General features: G+C 40.1%; 1 protein-coding gene across 3 annotated transcripts in view; it reads right to left on the bottom strand.

Annotated features, from left to right (window-relative positions):
* CTH (cystathionine gamma-lyase) overlaps positions 1-18,765 on the bottom strand; it is a 46,411-nt gene extending 27,646 nt beyond the window's left edge. The window contains exons 1-7 of one of the 3 annotated variants that reach the window (XM_017880088.1): positions 18,407-18,765; positions 13,936-14,017; positions 11,938-12,033; positions 8,825-8,934; positions 6,115-6,246; positions 972-1,029; positions 426-503 (exon numbers count right to left, since the gene is read on the bottom strand). In XM_017880088.1, coding sequence (XP_017735577.1) covers positions 426-503; positions 972-1,029; positions 6,115-6,246; positions 8,825-8,934; positions 11,938-12,033; positions 13,936-14,017; positions 18,407-18,574 — 724 coding nt within the window. In that variant the 5' untranslated portion in view covers positions 18,575-18,765. The remainder of the gene's footprint in view (positions 1-425; positions 504-971; positions 1,030-6,114; positions 6,247-8,824; positions 8,935-11,937; positions 12,034-13,935; positions 14,018-18,406) is intronic. The other 2 variants (XM_017880089.1, XM_017880090.1) reach the window with 2 other exon arrangements.
* Positions 18,766-20,452: the final 1,687 nt, after the last annotated feature.

Below are 20,452 nucleotides of genomic sequence, written 5' to 3'. Positions count from 1 at the left end.
CTTGTAATCCCAGCACTTTGGGAGGCCAAGACAGGTGGATCACCTGAGGTCAGGAGTTTGAGACCAGCCTGACCAACATGGTGAAACCCCATCTCTACTAAAAATTTGAAAAATTAGCTGGGCGTGGTGGTGGGAACCTGTAATCCCAGCTACTCAGGAGGCTGAGGCAGAAGAATTGCTTGAATCCAGGAGGCAGAGTGGTCATGAGCCGAGATCACGCCACTGCGCTCCAGCCTGGGTGACACAGTGAAACTCCATCTCAAAAAAATAAACAAATAAATAATAAAATCAGAATTTTTCTCCTCTATTTTTCATTTCTTCATAAAGTATTAGAGTGCCGTCACTTCACAACACTTAGTGGAAATATAAATATCAAATGTAGTCACTGAGAGAATCATAGGGAATCTGGACTTTTTAATACTTACAATTTTGCAAGAAACGAAGTCTATTATGAAGTCTTTCACAATTAACAGACACCAGGCCCATTACAACGTCACTGTGGCCTAAAAACGAAAAACAAACAAAAAAAGTTTCAGTTAGAAACAATTTATATTTACTCTTTGTTTTATAACTTCCAAAATGTGATTTTCACTTGAAAAAACTCTCAGGGAAGAAGCTCTATAAAATAAGTTTAAATAAACGTTATTCAATTGGACAGCAGCAAAAGCTATGTCTAAAACAATAAAATAAAATTATATAAGAACAAAATGTTTCTTTAAGGTGTCAGCAAGATAAAAGCATAACTTTTTACGGTCAACTTTAATCCTCTTCTCATAAATCATGAGCATAGTTTTGTGTACTATAAACGAAATCCTACATTTAATCAAAGGATTTTTTTTTTACTTTCTACATGAGTCACAGAAAAAAAATCTACAAAATAATCAAAGAAAAGGGATCAAAAGTCAAGCCCTATGCTATTTTCACCTATCCATGGAAAAGAACATTCAAAGTGTACACTGTACGCATCTTACCATTCATGTATTTTGTTGCAGAACACATGCAAATATCAGCTCCCAGAGCCAAAGGGCGCTGAAAGAAACAAGTTTTTTACTTAGAGAAACCATTTGAAAATATGCTTCATTACCTGCCTATCTGCAATTGTAAATTTCATTCTTATTGTAATCAATACTAACTTTGCAAAAATATGTGCATCTTAAAATTTTCCAGGATCTCTGATATTATTTCTCCTTTGCCTCCCTCCCACCAAAGAAAAATGTAAAGTATTGAATCCAGTCTTTAATCTGAAGGCAAAAGTTTATTGGAAATAGAAAATAAGCCCAGGTCGACCAGTCTCTTGAACCTGTTTTTTTATAGCAGTTGCTGACAGGACTCTAAATTTATTACCTACAGTAGAGCCACTGGTATTTTATGACTCATTAAACATGTAAAATAGTTGACATGAACATTCAGCAATTTTTATTAGAGTAAGTATAAACTCATCTGCTGAGATTTTTATTCATTAAAACCTCATGACGTATGCTGTGATTATTCACATTTGGGGTTTGTCATGACTTTGATTCTTAATGGATTCAACCAACTGTGGATGGAAAAAAAAATGAATGGTTAAAAAAAAGAATGGTTGTGTCTGCATTAAACATGTACAGACTTTTTTCTTGTCATTAGTTCCTAAACAATGTAGTGTTAACAACTACTAATAAAGCAGGTACATTGTATTAGGTATTATAAGAAATCTAGCTGGCCGGGAGTTGGGGAATGGCTCACACCTGTAATCCCAGCAATTTAGGTGGCTGAGGCAGAAGAATCGCTTGAGACCAGGATTTTCAGGCTGCAGTAGACCATGATCAAGCCACTGCACTTCAGCCTGAGTGACAGAGTAAGACTTTCTCTTAAAAACAACAACAAAGAAAGAAATTTGCTGGGGCAGGGGCTCACACCTGTGATCCCAGAACTTTGGGAGGCTGAGGTGGGTGGATCACTTGAGGCCATGAATTCAAGCCCAGCCTGGCCAACATGGTGAAACACTGTCTCTACTAAAAATACAAAAAAAAAAAATTAGCTGAGCATGGTGGTACATGCATGTAATCCCAGCTACTCAGGAGGCTGAGGCAGGACCAGAAGGCGGAGGTTGCAGTGAGCTGAGATGACACCACTGCACTTCAGCCTGCTCTGCGACAGAGCAAGATTCTGTCTCAAATAAATAAATAAATAAATTTGTCTGAAATTGGGAGAATTAAGAAAAATAAATAAGAGAAGGAATTTTTAAAAGTGTTTTCTTTCACCTAATTTTCCTGTAAATCAATCCTTTAAGTCATGGAGTATAATGTGATGTTCAATACATGTGTAATTGTGCAATGATCAAAAACAGGGTAATTAGCATGTCCATCATCTCAAATATTTATCATTTCTTTGTAGTAGAAACATTTAAAATTCTCTCTCCTATTTTGATATACACAGTATCTTATTGTTAACTCTGGTCATCCTTTTGTACAGTAGAACACCAACACTTATTCCTCCTTCTAATTGTAACTTTGTACCCATTGACCATCCTCTGTCCTACCCACCTCCACCCTCCCCTCCCTAGACTCTGGTCACCACTGTTCTATTCACTACTTCTATGAGATCAACATTTTTTACGTTCCATGCATGAATGAGATTATGCCATATATGTCTGTCCGTGCCTGGCTTATTTCACTTAACATAATGTCCTCTAGGTTAATCCTGTAGTCTTAAAATGTATTTGTTTACAATGAGAGTGAAAGGTGTAGACTTTCCACTTAACAATACATTGTCAGGCCGGGCGTGGTGGTTCATGCCTGTAATCCCAACACTTTGGGGGGCCTCGGTGGGTGGATCACTTGAGGTCAGGAGATCGAGACCAGCCTGGCCAACATGGTGAAACCCTGTCTCTACTAAAAATTCAAAAATTAGCCAGGGGTGGTGGTGGACACCTGTAATCCCAGCTACTTGGGAGGCTGAGACAGGAGAATTGCTTGAACCGGGGAGGCAGAGGTTGCAGTGAGCAGAGATGGCACCACTGCACTCCAGCCTGGGCAACACAGCAACACTCCATTTCAAAACAAACAAACAAACAAAAAAAAACAAAAATACATTATCAACATCTTTCCCTTTACATTTTCCTAAACATAGAACAGTGTGTGTTTATTCCATCCTCACTAGAGCTGTTTAGTCTTTGGAAGATATTAGTATAGGTGGCTATGGGGACTTTTCACTTAGGGTATTTCAAAAATAGGATGCTTTAGGTAAAGTATTGCCCAAAGCACTTACTGCATATGTGTTTGCACATCTCTAAAGGGATGGAGTCAAAGTAGATGAGGCCTAAGGTATTTTCTAGTGCTAACATTTGTAAACTCTACAGCCAAAAGAGAAGGAAAAATAAAAACCAAATCACTAACACCTGCTGATCTCATTATCTTCTGAGAATCATGCTACATACTTTATATAACCCAGGAAAGCACTGTACAAAATACTTTACCTAACTCAATAAAATCAGTACCTTTATGGCTCTTATCATACAGGTGAGGAAAGGGTACTAAGAAAAATGAGATAGATCCCTCAGATTAAAAAGCTGGTAGAGCCAGGACTCACACCCAGACTGCCTGACTCCAGAGGTGCTAATCTGAAACTTCATGCTGGTAGGTCTATTTTGCCTTTCATGAGACTTACAGAAGATCCAGAGGACAAAAGACTGGGAAGAAAGAGAATATATTCCGTTTTCATGAAGGTAAGACAATGAGAGGATTTTTTTCAGGAAGATTTGCTTTATGGAAACAACACGTGGCTACTTAGGGATAATGTGATTCTGAGTAATTCAACTGGAATAAATCCAAATTGAAATGAAGCAAATTCCAATCATTGGCATGAGGAATGTGATGTGGGCTTCAAAAAGATAGAAAAACTAGACCTATGTTAGTGACGGTAATAGGAGAAGGAGGGCCAGGTTTGATGAGTAACCTGGGCAGGGCCAGGCTACAAAACATATGCAATCTTTTGGGGAATATACAGGACTCACTGTGACTCAGCTAAAGCTATCCTATGCTGTATTAACTGGCCTAATGTAAGCGGCATATGGGCTAAGGAGTTGTAATAAGGAATATTACACTGAAAATCACCTGGGACAAATAGACGATGCCAAATAGACAATGCTAGATTTTTCACTTGGAAACAGATTGCTTTACCTGATAAAATCAGCAATCAAGGATACATTATGAGCCAAAGGCAGATGGCCCATGAAGCTGTCTGGATGCAATGTAGGCAGGAAATGTGCTTTAGGAAAGGAAAATAAACCATGACAATGCCTTCAAATAAAATGGAGGAAGGTGAAGAGCAGGTTTATAGAAACTGCCCAGGGAGTCGGCCAGTCACATGGAAGCAGCAACCTGGATCAACTTCAGGGACCCAGAACAGAAGAGGGGGGAAATGTAAACAATAAAACCTGTAAACATCTGCCCAATTGAAGAGCCAGAGAAAATGAGCTGGGTTTCAGGAACTCTGAAGAATAAAGATGAACTACAGGAAGCGTACTAAGTATGACAAGGTACAGGCAGGAAGAAAAGAGCAGGAAGAAGGTAACTCCTAACAAAGAAAGGAAAGAGTTGGGTTACTCAGAGGAAAGAGAGGGAGAACCTGTGGGGAAAAGGCAGGAAACAAGTTAATTATAAAGAGATCCCAAAGTGATCTACAAAAGAAAGCAAAACAGAAAAGAGGATGAAACTAGACACAAGACAGAGAAAAAAGGAAAGGATAGAGGATGTATGGGAGGGGTGGTCTGGGGAGGAAACAAATGCAGAGGGCTAGGTATGGAGAGAAATCATTAAAGAAAACTGCTATGGTTTGAACACTGTGTACTCCAAAATTCATAGTTTGAAATCTAATCACTAGTGTGATTAGGAGGTGGGCCTCTGGGAGGTGATTAGGGTGATCTGTGCCTGATATGATTTGGATCTGTGTCCCCACCAAATCTCATGTTGAATTGCAATCCCCAAATGTTGGACTGCAGCCTGGAGGGATATATAAGGGTGGATATATCATGAATGGTTTAGTACCATCTCCCCTTGGGACTGTCCTCACAATTGTGAGTTCTTGTGAGATTTGGTTGTTTAAAAGTGTGTAGCACCTTCCCCCTCGTTCTCTCTCTTGCTCCTACTCTGGTCATGTGATGTGCCTGCTCCCCCTTTGCCTTCCACCATTATTGTAAGTTTTCTGAGGCCTCCCCAGAAGCCAAGCAGATGCCAGCATCATGCTTTCTGTACAGTCTGCAGAACCGTGAGCCAATTAAGCTTCTTTTCTTTATAAATTACCCAGTCTCAGGTTATTTCTTTATAGCAGTGTGAGAAGGGACTAATACAATGCCCTGATAAGAGAGGCCCCAGAGAACTGCCGTGTCTCTTCTACCATGTGAGGACACAGTGAGAAGGCTCCATCTATGGACCAGAAAGCGGGCCCTCACCAGTCACTGAATCTGCTGGCACTTTGATTGAGAACTTCCCAGCCTTCAGAACTGTGAGAAATAAATTGCCGTTTATAAGCCACCCAGTTTATGGTAATTTGTTATGGCAGCCCAAAGAGACTAACACAAGAGCACTATAAATACTTACAGCTATAATGTAAAATAAATAAAGTAAAAGTTCAAAATAATAATAAGTTAAAGAGATCTAGGCATAGTATATGGAGTGCTGAAGGAATAAAAACTAGAAGAGAAATAATATGTATAACATACACTGAAATCATTGAGCATCACTTTTCTTTTATAATATATATAAAAATATTGAAGGTGACTGAAAAATATGATTGATTTGTAACCAATGCATAAACATTCAAGTCCTTACTATGTATAAGGAATTAGCAGATACAATCACATAATAAGGCCATTTCCTCAGAGTTTACACATCTTAAGAGAACTGGTAAGTTTTAACAAATAAAAAACACAAATTACCATAGAAGATATTAACACGTTTGAAAAGATATTAACTAATAGTAGAAGAGGTCCAAATTTAATTCTCTGTCCAATAAATAATTAATGATGATTAGATCTCATGAATTTGATCATGATTTTAATTTAAGCAAGTCCTTTCTTTCCTAATTACAGATATATGTTATCTACTAATTGTGCCAAAAAAAATTATTTTCATTTACCTGGAAATACGGCGACATAAAGGTGTTATCCACGACTAAAATAATGTCTCCATGCTTATGGACAATATGTGCGCAGGCTTCAATGTCAATCATCTTCAGGATGGGGTTTGTGGGGGTTTCGATCCAAACAAGCTAAAATAATTCAGCAAATAACAATAGTTTGGAAAAATATACTTTACAAACATACATCTCATATATTGTAACAATCTGGGAAGCTACATTATATAATGGAAACACATGGGTGATGATGTTGGGAGGTTCAAACCTGAATCCTAGCCTTACCTACAAATTTCTGAGGCCATAGGTATGAAATGTATCCTATTGAGCTGTATAATTCGGTTGGTAATACCTATCTTACAGAATTTTTGTAAAGATCAAGTGAGATAATGTACATGTAAACAGAAAAGTACTGAAGTTAATTATTGTATTTTTCTTTAAAAAGAGAGTGTATTCCAAAGACATAGCTCGGTGTCTGGAAATTTTGTTCTCAAAGATAAATAACATAGATTGTGTAGGAATACATCCTAGAATTTTAATGAAAGAGAATTATCCCTATGATGCCAAAAATATATTTAATATGAACTTAATGCCAGAAACCCTGGAAACTACAGAATAAGCGCCTAAGACTTGAAGAGCATGGGCTTTAGACTAAAGAAGAAAAGTGACACCCACAACAGAAAAACTGGTTACCACCTACTTAAAAAGTAACAATGAGCTTTTATCTCAAAAGCTACCACAATTCAGACACATAGTAGATGCTTGATAGTTATCAAAAAGACCGAAGAAAATAATTCTATTTGTTGAACAAAATGCCATTGTATTGAATTACTTTTTTTTTTTTTAAGAGGCAGGGTCTCACATTGTTGCCCAGGCTAGAGTGCAGTGGCATGATTACAGCTAACTGCAGCTTCAACCTCTCAAGTTCAAGTGATCCTCCTACCTCAGCCTCCCCAGTAGTTGGAACTATAGGCATGTGGCCATGTCCGGCCATTTTTTTTTTTTTTTTTTTTTGCAGAGAAAGGGTCTCGCTATATGTCTCAAACTCCTGGCTCAAGCGATTCTCCTTCCTCAGCCTCCCAAAGTCCTGGTATTACAGGCATGAGCCACTGTGCCCAGCTGATTCTTTTTTTATTACCTATTATTTAAATGGGCAAGGGATCTGGTTTAATACTCTTCTGACTAAATTTAGAGTTTTACTCTGGAAAAGATAAGATGGTTAAAATAATACATATTCTACAAAAAATTTTGAATTATTTAAAGAATCTATAAAATTATTCTGATAAGAATTTATTATTCCTACTAATAATAAAAAATAAATAAATAAAAGTAGGTTTTACATGGACTTAGACATTCTACTTCAAGTGAAAAACCTGATATTTCAGGAAGGAAAATGTATTAATCCAAGTTGGTAGAGTCACTATATAAGGTTCTGTTGACAAGACCTACTATATTCACAATTTGCTTTCCTCCCTTAGAAAGATTCAGACCAGGGCCAGGCGTGGTGGCTCATGCCTGTAATCGCAGCACTTTGGGAGGCTGAGGCAGGTGGATCACAAGGTCAGGAGTTCGAGACCAGCCTGGCCAACATGGTGAAACCCCCGTCTCTACTAAAAATACAAAAATTAGCTGAGCATGGTGGTGGGTGCCTATAATACCAGCTACTCGGTAGGCTGAGGCAGGAGAAACGTTTGAACCCAGGAGGCGGAGCTTGCAGTGAGCCGAGATCACGCCATTGCACTCCAGCCTGGGTGACAGGGCGAGACTCTGTCTCAAAAAAAAAAAAAAGAAAGACTCAGACCAGCTATTTTAATGTGTCTTTTCTCCCAAGCAAGATAAAAAACAAGTTCTTCTGAAAACAAACCTTAATTACCGAAAGCTCAACCATGTTAATGTGCAAAGTAATTATTTGTACATGAAAAGACATTCATTTTTTAGCATTCATTGCAACATAATCTTTGGTACAATTCTAACCTTTAAATCATTAGCAAAAAGTTGTAAACAGCTGACTTATAAAAGACACTGGTCCTTCTTTTATCCACACAGAATTTAAATGAGGTCGCAAGAAAGAATATCACATATGCCATTCACTCAGACACAAAACACCTTCCGGTGGCATACAAACTTCCCAGGATGGAAGCTAAAGATTGCTTGTGGCCCTACAAGTATCTGGGCAGCATCCCTTACAGCCCAGCAAAGCCACTGTGCTTAGGGTTCGGGGGTTTGGCAGGCTTCTTTTTCTATAATCCAATCTCTGTGATGACTTCTGTTACCAATACTATTTTGGCTATGCAGTTAAGAATTAGGTGCTCCTGCATAGCAATTTTTTTTAACAATTACCATGTATCCAGGAACTGTACTAAGCATTTCATATGCATTATCTCATTTGATTCTCACACTCCCCTTTCTATAAAACCAGTATAATTGTCTCCATTTTGCAAATGAAGAAACTGAGACTTTGGTTAAATAATTTGCCCAAGATAATACACCAACTAAGATACAGAATTAAAATTTGAATTCCACTCCAGAAACCATGTACCACCATCATGCTATAATACCCTGGAGATGACAGTCTATCTTAATTTTGTTGATGTTTCCAATGGCATATAATAAAATTTGTTATTCACATTAAATTATATCCTCTAGTAAACAGAAATGATGAAAACAGAACATCAAAGGAAAAACAGGCAAAACTGAAAACGAGCTGAGTTACCTTGGTTTCTGGTGTAATCGCTGCCTCTAGTAATTTGATTTTGGAACAGTCAACAAAAGAAATCTTTAATCCAAATTCAGATGCCACCTGCCTGAAGTACCTGTTTGTACCTGAGACAGAAGAGAATCAGAAAAAATGGAAAGAACATTGCATTAAGAAACATTCATTCCTTCTACATATAAACACAAAATATATGGAACTCTCAGTCACCAAGAAAAATGCAACTAAAAGCACTTCTAGTTTGGTCAAATAGTTTGTCTATCTGAAATAGTAAAGAATAATAAGATTTGTTCTTTAAAGGCTCAAGAGTCAAATAAAACGCACTTGAGATCCAAAAGTAGCCTGAAGCAAATAATGTTTCTCAAAACATCCAGTCTCCACTAAGTGACATGCTTCCTGAAACAGCCTATCTTTTTAAACAATTTCTACCTAGTTCTCAACTGTAAACTAAATGAACCAATGTCAATTAAATGTTTGAAATAAATTTCAAAATACTTTGTAATAGAAAAGAATTGGTTACTATTCTTTGTATTTTTTCCATCTTTTGTTATGTAGTTCTGAAAGTTTTAGTTGATAAAATGAGACAATATAAATCAAACTACCAGATTTTACAGTGAAAGAGGATAAATCATTTGACTTAAAATAATTTCTTTTACAAATACACCTGGATTTGATTTTACACATAAAACTTAAAGAAAAAATTGATATTGATACTCAATAACAACAACAACAACAACGACAAAAGAATATTCTGTCATTAACGAGAAACTAGACTTGTGATGGTATGTAGACTGACCCTAGGTAATATAAAATAGAAAATAACGTAAAAGTTCTTTAAAATCAACAAGTTTCAGGATTTTACACCTATGTTTGCCATGAGACTTTTATAATGCATTATAAAAGTATTTAAAGGTTTAAGATTTCTATAATTTCAACTCAACAAGTTAATATAAGAAACTAAGATAAAATACAAAACATTGTCCAAATTTCTGAGGGATAAAATGATTACTAAGAGTAAGTCCCTTCCTTAAAAAGGGGTCCTGGAGGCCGAGACGGGCGGATCACGAGGTCAGGAGATCGAGACCATCCTGCCTAACACGGTGAAACCCTGTCTCCACTAAAAAAAATACAAAAAACTAGCCGGGCGAGGTGGCGGGCGCCTGTAGTCCCAGCTACTCCGGAGGCTGAGACAGGAGAATGGCGTGAACCCGGGAGGCGGAGCTTGCAGTGAGCTGAGATCACGCCACTGCACTCCAGCCTGGGCGACAGAGCGAGACTCCGTCTCCAAAAAAAAAAAGGGGGGGGTCCTAAAGCAGGGGTCCCCAACCCACAGGCCACAGACAGGTACAGGTTTGTGGCCTGTTAGGAATCCAGCTGCACAGCAGGAGGTGAGCAGCGGGTGAGCATTACAACTTCCTGAGCTCGGTCTTCTGTCAGATCAGCGGCAGCATCAGATTCTCACAGGAGGAAACCTACTGAGAACTGCTCATGCGAAGGATCCAGGTTGTGTACTCCTTATGAGAATCTAACTTTCGAGGGATCTAGATTGCATGCTCCTTATGAGAATCTAAATAGCGCCTGATGATCTGAGGTGGAACAATTTCATCCTGAAACCATCCCGTCCATGGAAAAACTGTGTTCTACAAAACCGGTCCCTGAGGCCGGGCACGGGTGACTAACACCTGTAATCCCAGCACTTTGGGAGGCCAAGACAGGTGGATCACCTAAGGTCGGGAGTTCGAGACCAGCCTGACCAACATGGAGAAATCCTGGCTCTACTAAAAATACAAAGTTAACCAGGCATGGTGGCACATGCCTGTAATCCCAGCTACTCGGGAGGCTGAGGCAAGAGAATCGCTTGAACCCAGGAGGCAGAGGTTGCAGTGAGCCAAGATTGTGTCACTGTACTCTAGCCTGGCAACATGGCAAGACTCCACCTCAAAAAAAAAAAAAAACCGGTCCCTGGTGCCAAAAAGGTTGGGGACTGCTGTTTTAAAGGACTTAGTGATTTAACTTTTTGTTCAGATAGGAAATACATAAAATGATAATATTCTAGAAATCACATTTTAATTATTTGGAAGCATCTGAAATATATGTATATGTATATTCACAAAATTCCTTGCTTTTGTTTTAAACACAAAAATCAGTGGGCTTAAAGGCAAGGGCAAACCTGTCTTCTCCACATTCACCACTTTAAATAGCTAACATTTAATCTCTTTGGAACGTAAGTTCTTAAATATAGAGCCATAGATGGGCTTCAGGGGTTCAATCCGTGAGACCCCCTAAAATTAAAATGCTAATCACTGAGTGTAGTCTTAAGAATGTTTTTTGGGAAAAGAGGCCCATATCTCTCAACAAATTTTCGAAAGTTTCCCTGGTGCCAAACAAAAATAAAAAGCAAAAGGGGATATGTGGGGTTGAGCTCTTCAGAGTAACCTGAGTTGTAGTTCACCTTTATTACAGGTAAAAATTAAGTTACAGGAGAACACTGTCTTTCTAAACCTTATCTTCTCTAGAGCAGAACATGTCAGCAAGTTGATCAACTGCTATGTATTCATTCTAGCGCCTTAAATACTATTCTTATTAAATAATCTCTGGCCAGGTGAGGCGGCTCATGCCTGTAATTCCAAAACTTTGGGAGGCTGGAGAGGGAGGATCACTTGAGCTCAGGAGTTCCAGACCAGCCTGACCAACATGACAAAACCCTGTCTCTACAAAAAATACAAAAATTAGACAGGTGTCATGGCACATGCCTGTGGTCCCGGCTGTTCAGGAGACTGGGGCACGAGAACCATTTGAACCCAGGAGATGGAGATTGCAGTGAGCCGAGATTGCAGAACTCCACTCCAGCCTGGGTGACAGAGCAAGATCCTGTCTTAAAATAAACAAAAAAGTAAATAAATAATCTCTCTTATAAGCAGTTCCAGAACACGGACCCTAAGTGTTTATGCTCCTCTTTTGCCCAGTCTGAGAGAGCATAGAGGTGCCCATCACACCTGTAAAATATAATAAATAACCAAAAATACTGGCAACATTGTTAATATTAATTCAGGGCTCACTTTCTTATCTGTAAAATACAAGTTTACACAACATAAACGAGAGGGGTCACCTACCTCCATATACATCATCCACACAAATAATTTGGTCTCCTGCTTTTAAAAGATGGGTAATAGTTACAGTGGCTGCTAAACCTGAAGCAAAGGCCAAACCTAAAATAAAAATCAAGTTAGAGTAAGCTGAAAAGTCAGGTCTATAGGTTAAAACACACCTCCAAGTATTTACCTGACTTACTTCAATGCAGATAGGGCAGCTATCACTGCTGAGTTGCTAGAGGCCCCTGATTAATACCATTACAAAATCTCCTTTTCTATTTCAAGAATAAGATATCTTTAAAATAAAAAATACATAATGTGGACAGATACTTTTGTGTTAAGTCAATTTTGCCTTGGTAATAACATTTCTCTGAAACACTTCAAGAAAATAATTCTTTACAAATATCTGAGATAAAAGACCTATTGCCAGTTAAATTACAGTTTAAAAATAGCAAACTAAAGGAATTTCAGGGCGGGCATGGTGGCTCATGCCTATGATCCCAGCACTTTGGGAGGCCAAGACAGGTGGATCATTTGAGGTCAGGATTTCGTGACCAGCCTGGTCAACAGGGTGAAACTCTGTGTCTACTAAAAATACAAAAATTAGCCAGGCATGGTGGCACATGGCTGTAATCTCAGCTGCGAGGGAGACTGAGGCAGGAGAATCACTTGAACCCAGGAGGTGGAGGTTGCAGTGAGCCGAGATTGCACCACTGTACTCCAGCTTGGGCGACAGAGGGGAACTCCATATCAAAAAAAAAAGAAAAAAGAAATTTCAAACATGAAGAATACAGCAAAGATATGATTCAGACATTCATCATATGAAATATGCAATTCAGGAAATATTTTAACAAAACTCGCATCAGACCTGAGATTTGTCTGATAAGTGTAATCACAATGAATACACAAGACTCTCTTCATGAAAAAAAGAAAAAGTTCAGGGAGTTAATCTCTAATCTCTGACAGCACATTATCAGGAATTATTGACCACTGAAAATAAACTTTAGTGCTATTCTTAAGCACAAATTATTAGGTGAATAAAGCAGAGGATAAGAAAGTTTAGGCCAAGTGCGGTGGCTCACATCTGTAATCCCAGCACTTTGGGAGGCCGAGGTGGGCAGATCACTTGAGCCCAGCAGTTCGAGACCAGCCTGGCCAAAATAGAAAAACTCAATCTCTACTAAAAATACAAAAAAAAGGCTGGGCGTGGTGGCCTACTCCTGTAATCCCAGCACTTTGGGAGTCCAAGGCGGGAGGATCACGAGGTCGGGAGATCGAGACCAGCCTGGTCAACATGGCGAAACTCCATCTCTACTAAAAATACAAAAGATTAGCTGGACGTGGTGGCAGGCACCTGTAATCCCAGCTACCTAGGAGACTGAACGAGGAGAATCACTTGAATCCAGAAGGCGGAGGTTGCAGTGACCCGAGATCCTACGATTGCACTCCAGCCCGGGCGACAAGAGCAAGACTCTGTCTCAAAAAAAAAACCAAGAAACCCAAAAATATTAGCCGGGTGTGGTGGTGCACACCTATAATCCCAGCTACTCAGGAGGCTGAGGCAGGAGAATCGCTTGAATGAGGTTGCAGTGAGCAGAGATCGTGCCACTGCACTCCAGCCTGGGCAACAGAGTAAGAAACCTTGTCTCAAAAAAAGGTTTTATGCTCTAATTGGTGGTGTTATTAAATTTAATTTCCATTTATTTATTTATACTGACAGTTTCAGATGAAGATTGTTTTCACACAAATAGTACATAATAAATGTAGTATTAATAAATGTAGTATTCATGTGAATTTTTTCCTTTATTCATTTGTCCTCTATTCATATGTATTTTTACCTGATGATTACACACATGCATATTATACCAACTGAGGGACCTTGGGCAAAGAATTCAAAATCAGTAGAACAGGAATTCTGAACTACCGAATCTGTTTCTTTTCATTCCACATTCTGTGCCTCTATGGTTTTCTCTATACATTTAAAAATAGATTCTAGACTGTGAAATGGAAATTACTTACAGTACTTAGCCCCATCCAGTGCTGCCACTGCTTTTTCAAGGCAATTCCTAGTGGGATTTCCAGAACGGCTATATTCAAAACCCTGAAGAAAACAAGTTTGAGTTCATCCTAAGAGATTTAAGTTTATTATCAGAGTCCTAACATGGACACCTACAGTTTCACCCTACCATATGAGTTTCTATTCTTTAGTCATGATATGTCTTGCTTTAATACAGAAGCAGAAGAGTGCTGTGGCTATAGTCTCTGAAGTCAAACAAACTCTATGTGAATTCTGTATCTGCCACTTATGAGGTGCACGACACTAGGTAAGTTACTTCACATTTCTAAAAGTCAATCTCAGTATCTGTAAAATGGGAATGAAATACAGATGTCTAATTCATAAAATTGTTGTGAAAATAAAATGAGATAATGCACAAATTCACTACATGTTTCCTGGCACATGCTAATCACTAAATAAATGGCAGTTTTATTATTAGTATTTTTATTATATTAGACTCACCTTTTTTCATTAATCTGGAAACATTAGGAAAAGGGACTTGCATGAGCCAACAGAATAAACCTAATTCTAACCTGTGTTTCATTTCCTAAGAAATAAGTGATTAAGTGATACAAGTTTCTTTTGTTTTAAGGATAGGACCTCCCTCTATTGCCCAGGCTAGTGTACAGTGGGGCAATCACAGCTCACTGCAGCCTCAAACTCCTGGGCTAAACAATCCTCCCATCTCAGCCTCCTGAGTAGCTAGGACTACAGGTGCACATCGCCATGCCTAACTAATATTTTAATTTTATTTTTTGTAGAGGCAGTCTAGCTATGTTGCCCAGGCTGGTCTTGAACTTCTGACCTCAAGCAATCCTCCCACATTGGCCTCCCAAAGTGCTGAGATGATAGGTGTGAGCCAACTGTCAGGCTGATTCAAGTTCTATTTAGCATACAACAGGAAGTTATGATCAGATCCTACAAATACTCAGCATTCATTCACATCTTGGCTCTACAAAAGCGGCTCAAAACATAGGGAGCAATTCCTGGCAAAACAACTCCACACAATACTTTTTAAAAATGTGCATTCCTGTAATCCCAGCTACTCGGGAGGCTGAGGCAAGAGAATTGCTTGAGCCCGGGAGGTGGAAGTTGCATTGAGCGGAGATCGTGCCACTGCACTCCAGCCTGGCCAACAGAGTCTGTCTCAAAAAAAAAAAAAAAAAAAAAAAAAAAAAAAAAATGCATTATTCTGCTCTTACATTTATGGCACCCTGCTAGCTATATTCATCCAGTCATTCTATTAATCCTTATGACTGAGAAAGTGAAGCCAAATGTAGTAGTACCTAGAGAGTGTCAAAACCAGATTGCAAACCAAGGATTTGAACATTAATTAGAAGTCCTATAATTTTCTCCCTCAGCTTCACATCACACACAACAAAACACAACACTCTTTCACCTTTGTTTCTGATTCAGAAGCTCCCAGTATTAATAATAATAACTTTTAAAAGTTTTGTTGCTATGTGCCCTTGTTTATGACAAGTTGAGCAGACTTTTTTTTTTTTTGAATGGGAGTCTTGCTCTGTTTCCAGGCTGGAGTGCAGTGGTGCAAACTCCACTTCCTGGGTTCAAGCGATTCTCCTGCCTCAGCCTCCAGAGTAGGGACTACAGGCATGCCACCACACCCAGCTAATTTTTGTATTTTTTTAGTAGAGATAGGGTTTCATCACGTTGGGGAGGATGGTCTCGATCTCCTGACCTCATGATACCCCTGCCTCAGCCTCCCAAAGTGCTAGGATTACAGGCGTGAGCCACCGTGCCCAGCCTGAGCAGATACATTTTACAGGGCTCTAGGATATCCTTACCACTCCCCACCATCACCTTCTTACCATGACCTGCAGCTGCACCCAGCAGATTAAAAAAAAAAAAAAAAAATGCTTGGATTCGTGTGGCTTCTGCCACAGAAAAGTACCTTACATTTCTCATTCAACTCTTCAAATTCCCTTTAGTGGTCTTAACTAATTTTTAAAAAGGGCCGGGCATGGCGGCTCATGCCTGTTATCCCAGCACTTTCGGAGGTGGATCACCTAAGGTCAGGAGTTCGAGACCAGCCTGATGGTGAAACTCTGTCTCTACTAAAAATAAATAAATTAGCTGGGCATGGTGGCGAGTAGCTGTAATCTCAGTTACTCGGGAAGCTGAGGTAGGAGAATTGCTCGAACCCAGGAGGCGGAGGATGCAGTGAGCCAAGATGGCACCACCGCACTCCAGCCTGGGCAACAGAGCAAGACTCTGTCTCAAAAAAAAAAAAAACATAAAACATAAAAAAGATACTAAGCAAGAGTTTTTGTGGATTTAACCATCCCTGCTGGCTTCCTGGAAACATTTAACTATTAATATCACACCTGAATGGTTAACTTTTGCACTGAGTTCCAAAGCTTGGGCAGCTACACATTCATTAAACCCTACACAAGAAACGAACTGCATGTTTGAAAGAGAGGCTGTGAGATGGACGCGGTGGCTCACACCTGTAATCCCAGCACGTTGGGAGGCCAAGGCGGGTGGGTTACGAGATCCAGAGTTCAAGACCAGCCTGGCCAACATGGTGAAACCCCGTCTCTACTAAAAAAAAAAAAAATACAAAAATGAGTCAGGCGCAGTGACAGGTGCCTGTAATTCCAGCTACTTGGGAGGCTGAGGCCAGAGAATCGCTTGAACCCGGGAGGCGAAGGTTGCAGTGAGCCACGATTGCACCACTGCACTCCAGCCTGGGCGACAGAGTGAGATTCTGTCTGAAAAAAAAAAAAAAAAAAAGAGGAAGAAAGAAAGAGAGGTTGTGTACATATTTTGATTCTAAAATACAGTAAAGAGTATTCTAAACCAGTTGTAGAAATGGCCTTAGAACTCTATCTCACAAAACAAAGGACTGTCTATAAGGATTTTCCTCAACTTATATAACACACTGAAGTGGTTTCCAAAGCGTAATCAAGGCTTTGGACTTGCAGACTTTAACTAATTCTTACAAATCTCATAACTTTTAAATTCCCAAGACCCATCAAATATGCCACCAAAAGGGGAAAAAAAGCTATGTGATTAGCAAAGAGGGCTCTTTCACAGGCTTTACAGATCATTCATGTATGACTCTGGGTCAGTTCCTTTTCTATAAAAAGTACGTAATACCTGTCCTGCCCTCTGACCTGGTTGTTGTGAGGATCAAATGGAAATAGTGTAAATATGAACATCATGAAAAAACAAATTACCATCGAGTAATTATTATGTACCATACAGCCTTAAATACATCTCAACAACTTATGTGGTAGGTACTATTATTATCCGCATTTATACAGGATCAATCAGAGGCTTTCATAGGTTAAATAACTTGCCCAAGGTACCCCAGCTCAGAAGAAGTGGTGTCAGAATACAAAACTAGCTTTTGACTATAAGACTTGTGTTCTCTTTTTGTTGCTGTTTGAGTTGGAGTTTCGCTCTTGTCGCCCAGGCTGGAGTACAATGGTGAGATCTTGGCTCACTGCAAGCTCTGCCTCCTGGGTTCAAGCGATTCTCCTGCCTCAGCTTCCTGAGTAGCTGAGATTACAGCTACCCGCCACCACGCCCAGCTAATTTATTTATTTTTAGTAGAGATGGGGTTTCACCATGTTGACCAGGCTGGTCTCAAACTCCTGACCTCAGGTGATCCACCTGCCTCAGCCTCCCAAGGTGCTGGGATTACAGGCGTAAGCCACTGCACCCGGTCATGACTTGTGTTCTTAATCACTAAGCCACAATGCTTAAATGATGCAATAGGCTAAATTGTTACTAGCATTATTAGAGATAGCATAGTGTAGCTGAGTGCCTAAGAGTTGGTTCCTAAAGCAAGCTCAAGTTTCTGAAGTTTGAATCCCAGCTCCAATACTTACTAGTCTAAGGCTAGTTACTTAACTCCCTAAATCTCAGCTGTTTTATTAAGAAAAAATGAGGATTCGGTTCAGACTAGGGTTGTTGTTAGGATTAGATGAGACAATACGTGTAATACACACGCTATATACAAGTATGTATTTGGCACATAGTAGATACTCAATAACTATTAATACAGCTACTGGGAACAATCTTAATTCTCGTCAAGTTATCAGACCCTTAATATTTTTTAAGCTGACTCCGTACTACATCTTTAAAATTTATGCTGCTAAAAGTAACTCAAAAAAGTTAGGACCTTCGGTTTTTAAATGCAAATTTGTCAAAATCACGTGAATTTCAGGACAAATCTATATGGCAAGTTGGACAAACGGCTTCTTCCATTCCTACTTATCAAAAGAAATACGGTCACTGGACCATCCGATACAAAGCTATACTGCAAGAATTACAGTGTAGAAACATCTTTCGGTTGCCTTCCTAATTTATAAGTAATATTATAAATTACTTACATGCCTTTCAAATTCATAAGCCATCTTTGTTTTCCCGCCCAACTGTGGACAGCCCCAGACAGACTCAGCTCACCGAGTGCTGGCCGGGCGCCTCTTGCTTGAACGTGGTGGACAGTGAGATGAGGGGCACCACAGCCCTGGAGGTCCATTGCTCTGGTTCCTGGCCCACGTGGATGGCCTGCGTGGCGAAATGTTGGAAGTGAGGCAGGAAACCTTGTGAGGAGGCGTCTTTTTCCTGCATGCTGAACCGCGAAAGGAGAGAGGAAAAGAATCGGGAAGCCGGGTGACCGGGGTAGGGAGAGACAGAAGGATCAGCCGAGAAGGAGCTAAAGCACGCAGGAAGAGCCGACAGCGAGCGCACTAAAGCCGGACAAGGCGATTATGGGGTGGATTTTATTAGCCGGCCGGGAGACAAAATCTCACGATCACAGGGGGGCGGGACCCCGCGCGGCCCATTAAGGGAAGGCCCGACGCGTCTCCCGCTCCTTATTGGCTGACAGCAGAGGCGTTGCCTGAAACGTCACCGCGACCGCCCCTCCCAGTGCAGAAAGTGGAGGGAAGCTGGAGTCCCTGGGTCCAAGTGGTGTTGGTCCCTGCGGGCGAAATTCCTGAGTACCAGACCTGAGGAGGCTGCCATGCTGACTCCTGAGAGCCACCCGGACGTCTCGGACGTCTCACACGTCCTCCCGGACGTGTGACCTCAGGCCGGAGGTTCGCCCGAGACGTGGCAGAAACCTGGCTTAGTGTTGAAACGTGGTAGCTGTAAACAGACCACGTAAATAGCCCCCTCTTATTGTGGCACTTGCCTCTGACCACCACCCTTTGCCCTGAGGGCGGTGCTGAAAGACGTAAGCCACAACGTGGAGATTGGTTAAGAAAACAGTTGCCCAAGCCGCCCAGTTTGCAGTTTGGATTCTCATCAGTCACAGTCAGCTTGCGTTTTAGGTACACTGAACTCTGTAATGACCCAGTGCTTACGATGACTGAAACGATGACTAAAAGTGAAGGTTAAATTGTTCTTAAGACATAACGAAGCTACTGTAGTGAGGACGTCTATGCAGAACTCTGGCAGCTTCCTAAAATTTAGTCAATCTTGAGCTTCTTCAAGCATCATTATCTTCTTTTAAAGTACAACGAGAAACTCCCCCTAATGAGAAAGATAATGGGGCATTGAAAAAGTTACTGGAGTCTAATATCCTTACACAAAATGCTTTTGCTTTTACACAACTGACGGCAACATCCCTGCAGGAAAAAGGAATGTTTACCACTCACCTGCACCCAGAGTCCTACTCTCAAAAGAATCACTCCTTTAAAACAAACAAAAGTCTCCTTGTTCCCTAAACAATACAGACTTGACCTACTTACTATCGTGGCTGTTTTCTAGCACCAGGAAATTTGGGGATATTTCTGTTCTTGCAAAATATTCGCTAAAGATCTAAAACTTTATTAAACAAATTAAGAACAAGGAGAATAAGGAATAAACAGCTCCTAAAATGTACAGTTTGAAAGAAAGATGTGAAGAGAAAGAATGAGGCAATTTGCTTTTCAAATTAGCTTCAGGGACACTTACCCCATTCAGCACTAGAGGAGTGGTGCTTGAGGGCCTACAAGCTTTTAGAAGCCTACCAAACTTTGTATGGCTAGGGAAAAAAATGATAGACTTCAAAACACTAATGTATATTAATACGTATTTAATTAATATTTTTCTTTTAAAAATATAACATCAACTGCAACTCACCTCAATATTCATATACAACTATAGATGGGTATTTTTGTGTGATATGGTATGGCATTTAGGGGCCAAAAGGTCTAAAACAGTTCCAATTACTTTTACCTCCTAATATTTGCTGACAAACCATGAGTTGCATAAATACAGACATTTTATTTAGTGTACTGTAATGAAGAATTATTCAGAAGATAGCAGCAGGCCGGGAGTGTTTGCTAACGCCTGTAATCCCAGCACTTTGGGAGGCCAAGGTGGGCGGATCACCCGAGGTCAAGAGTTGGAGACCAGCCTGGCCAACATGGTGAAACGCTGTCTTTACTAAAAATATAAAAATTAGCTGGGCATGGTGGTGCACACCTGTAATCCCAGCTCCTGGGGAACCTGAAACAGGAG

The sequence above is a fragment of the Rhinopithecus bieti genome, unplaced genomic scaffold (genome assembly GCF_001698545.2).
Source record: "Rhinopithecus bieti isolate Rb0 unplaced genomic scaffold, ASM169854v2 scaffold_11941, whole genome shotgun sequence".
Classification (NCBI taxonomy): Eukaryota; Metazoa; Chordata; class Mammalia; order Primates; family Cercopithecidae; genus Rhinopithecus; species Rhinopithecus bieti.
This window is presented reverse-complemented; position numbering and strand designations above follow the sequence as displayed.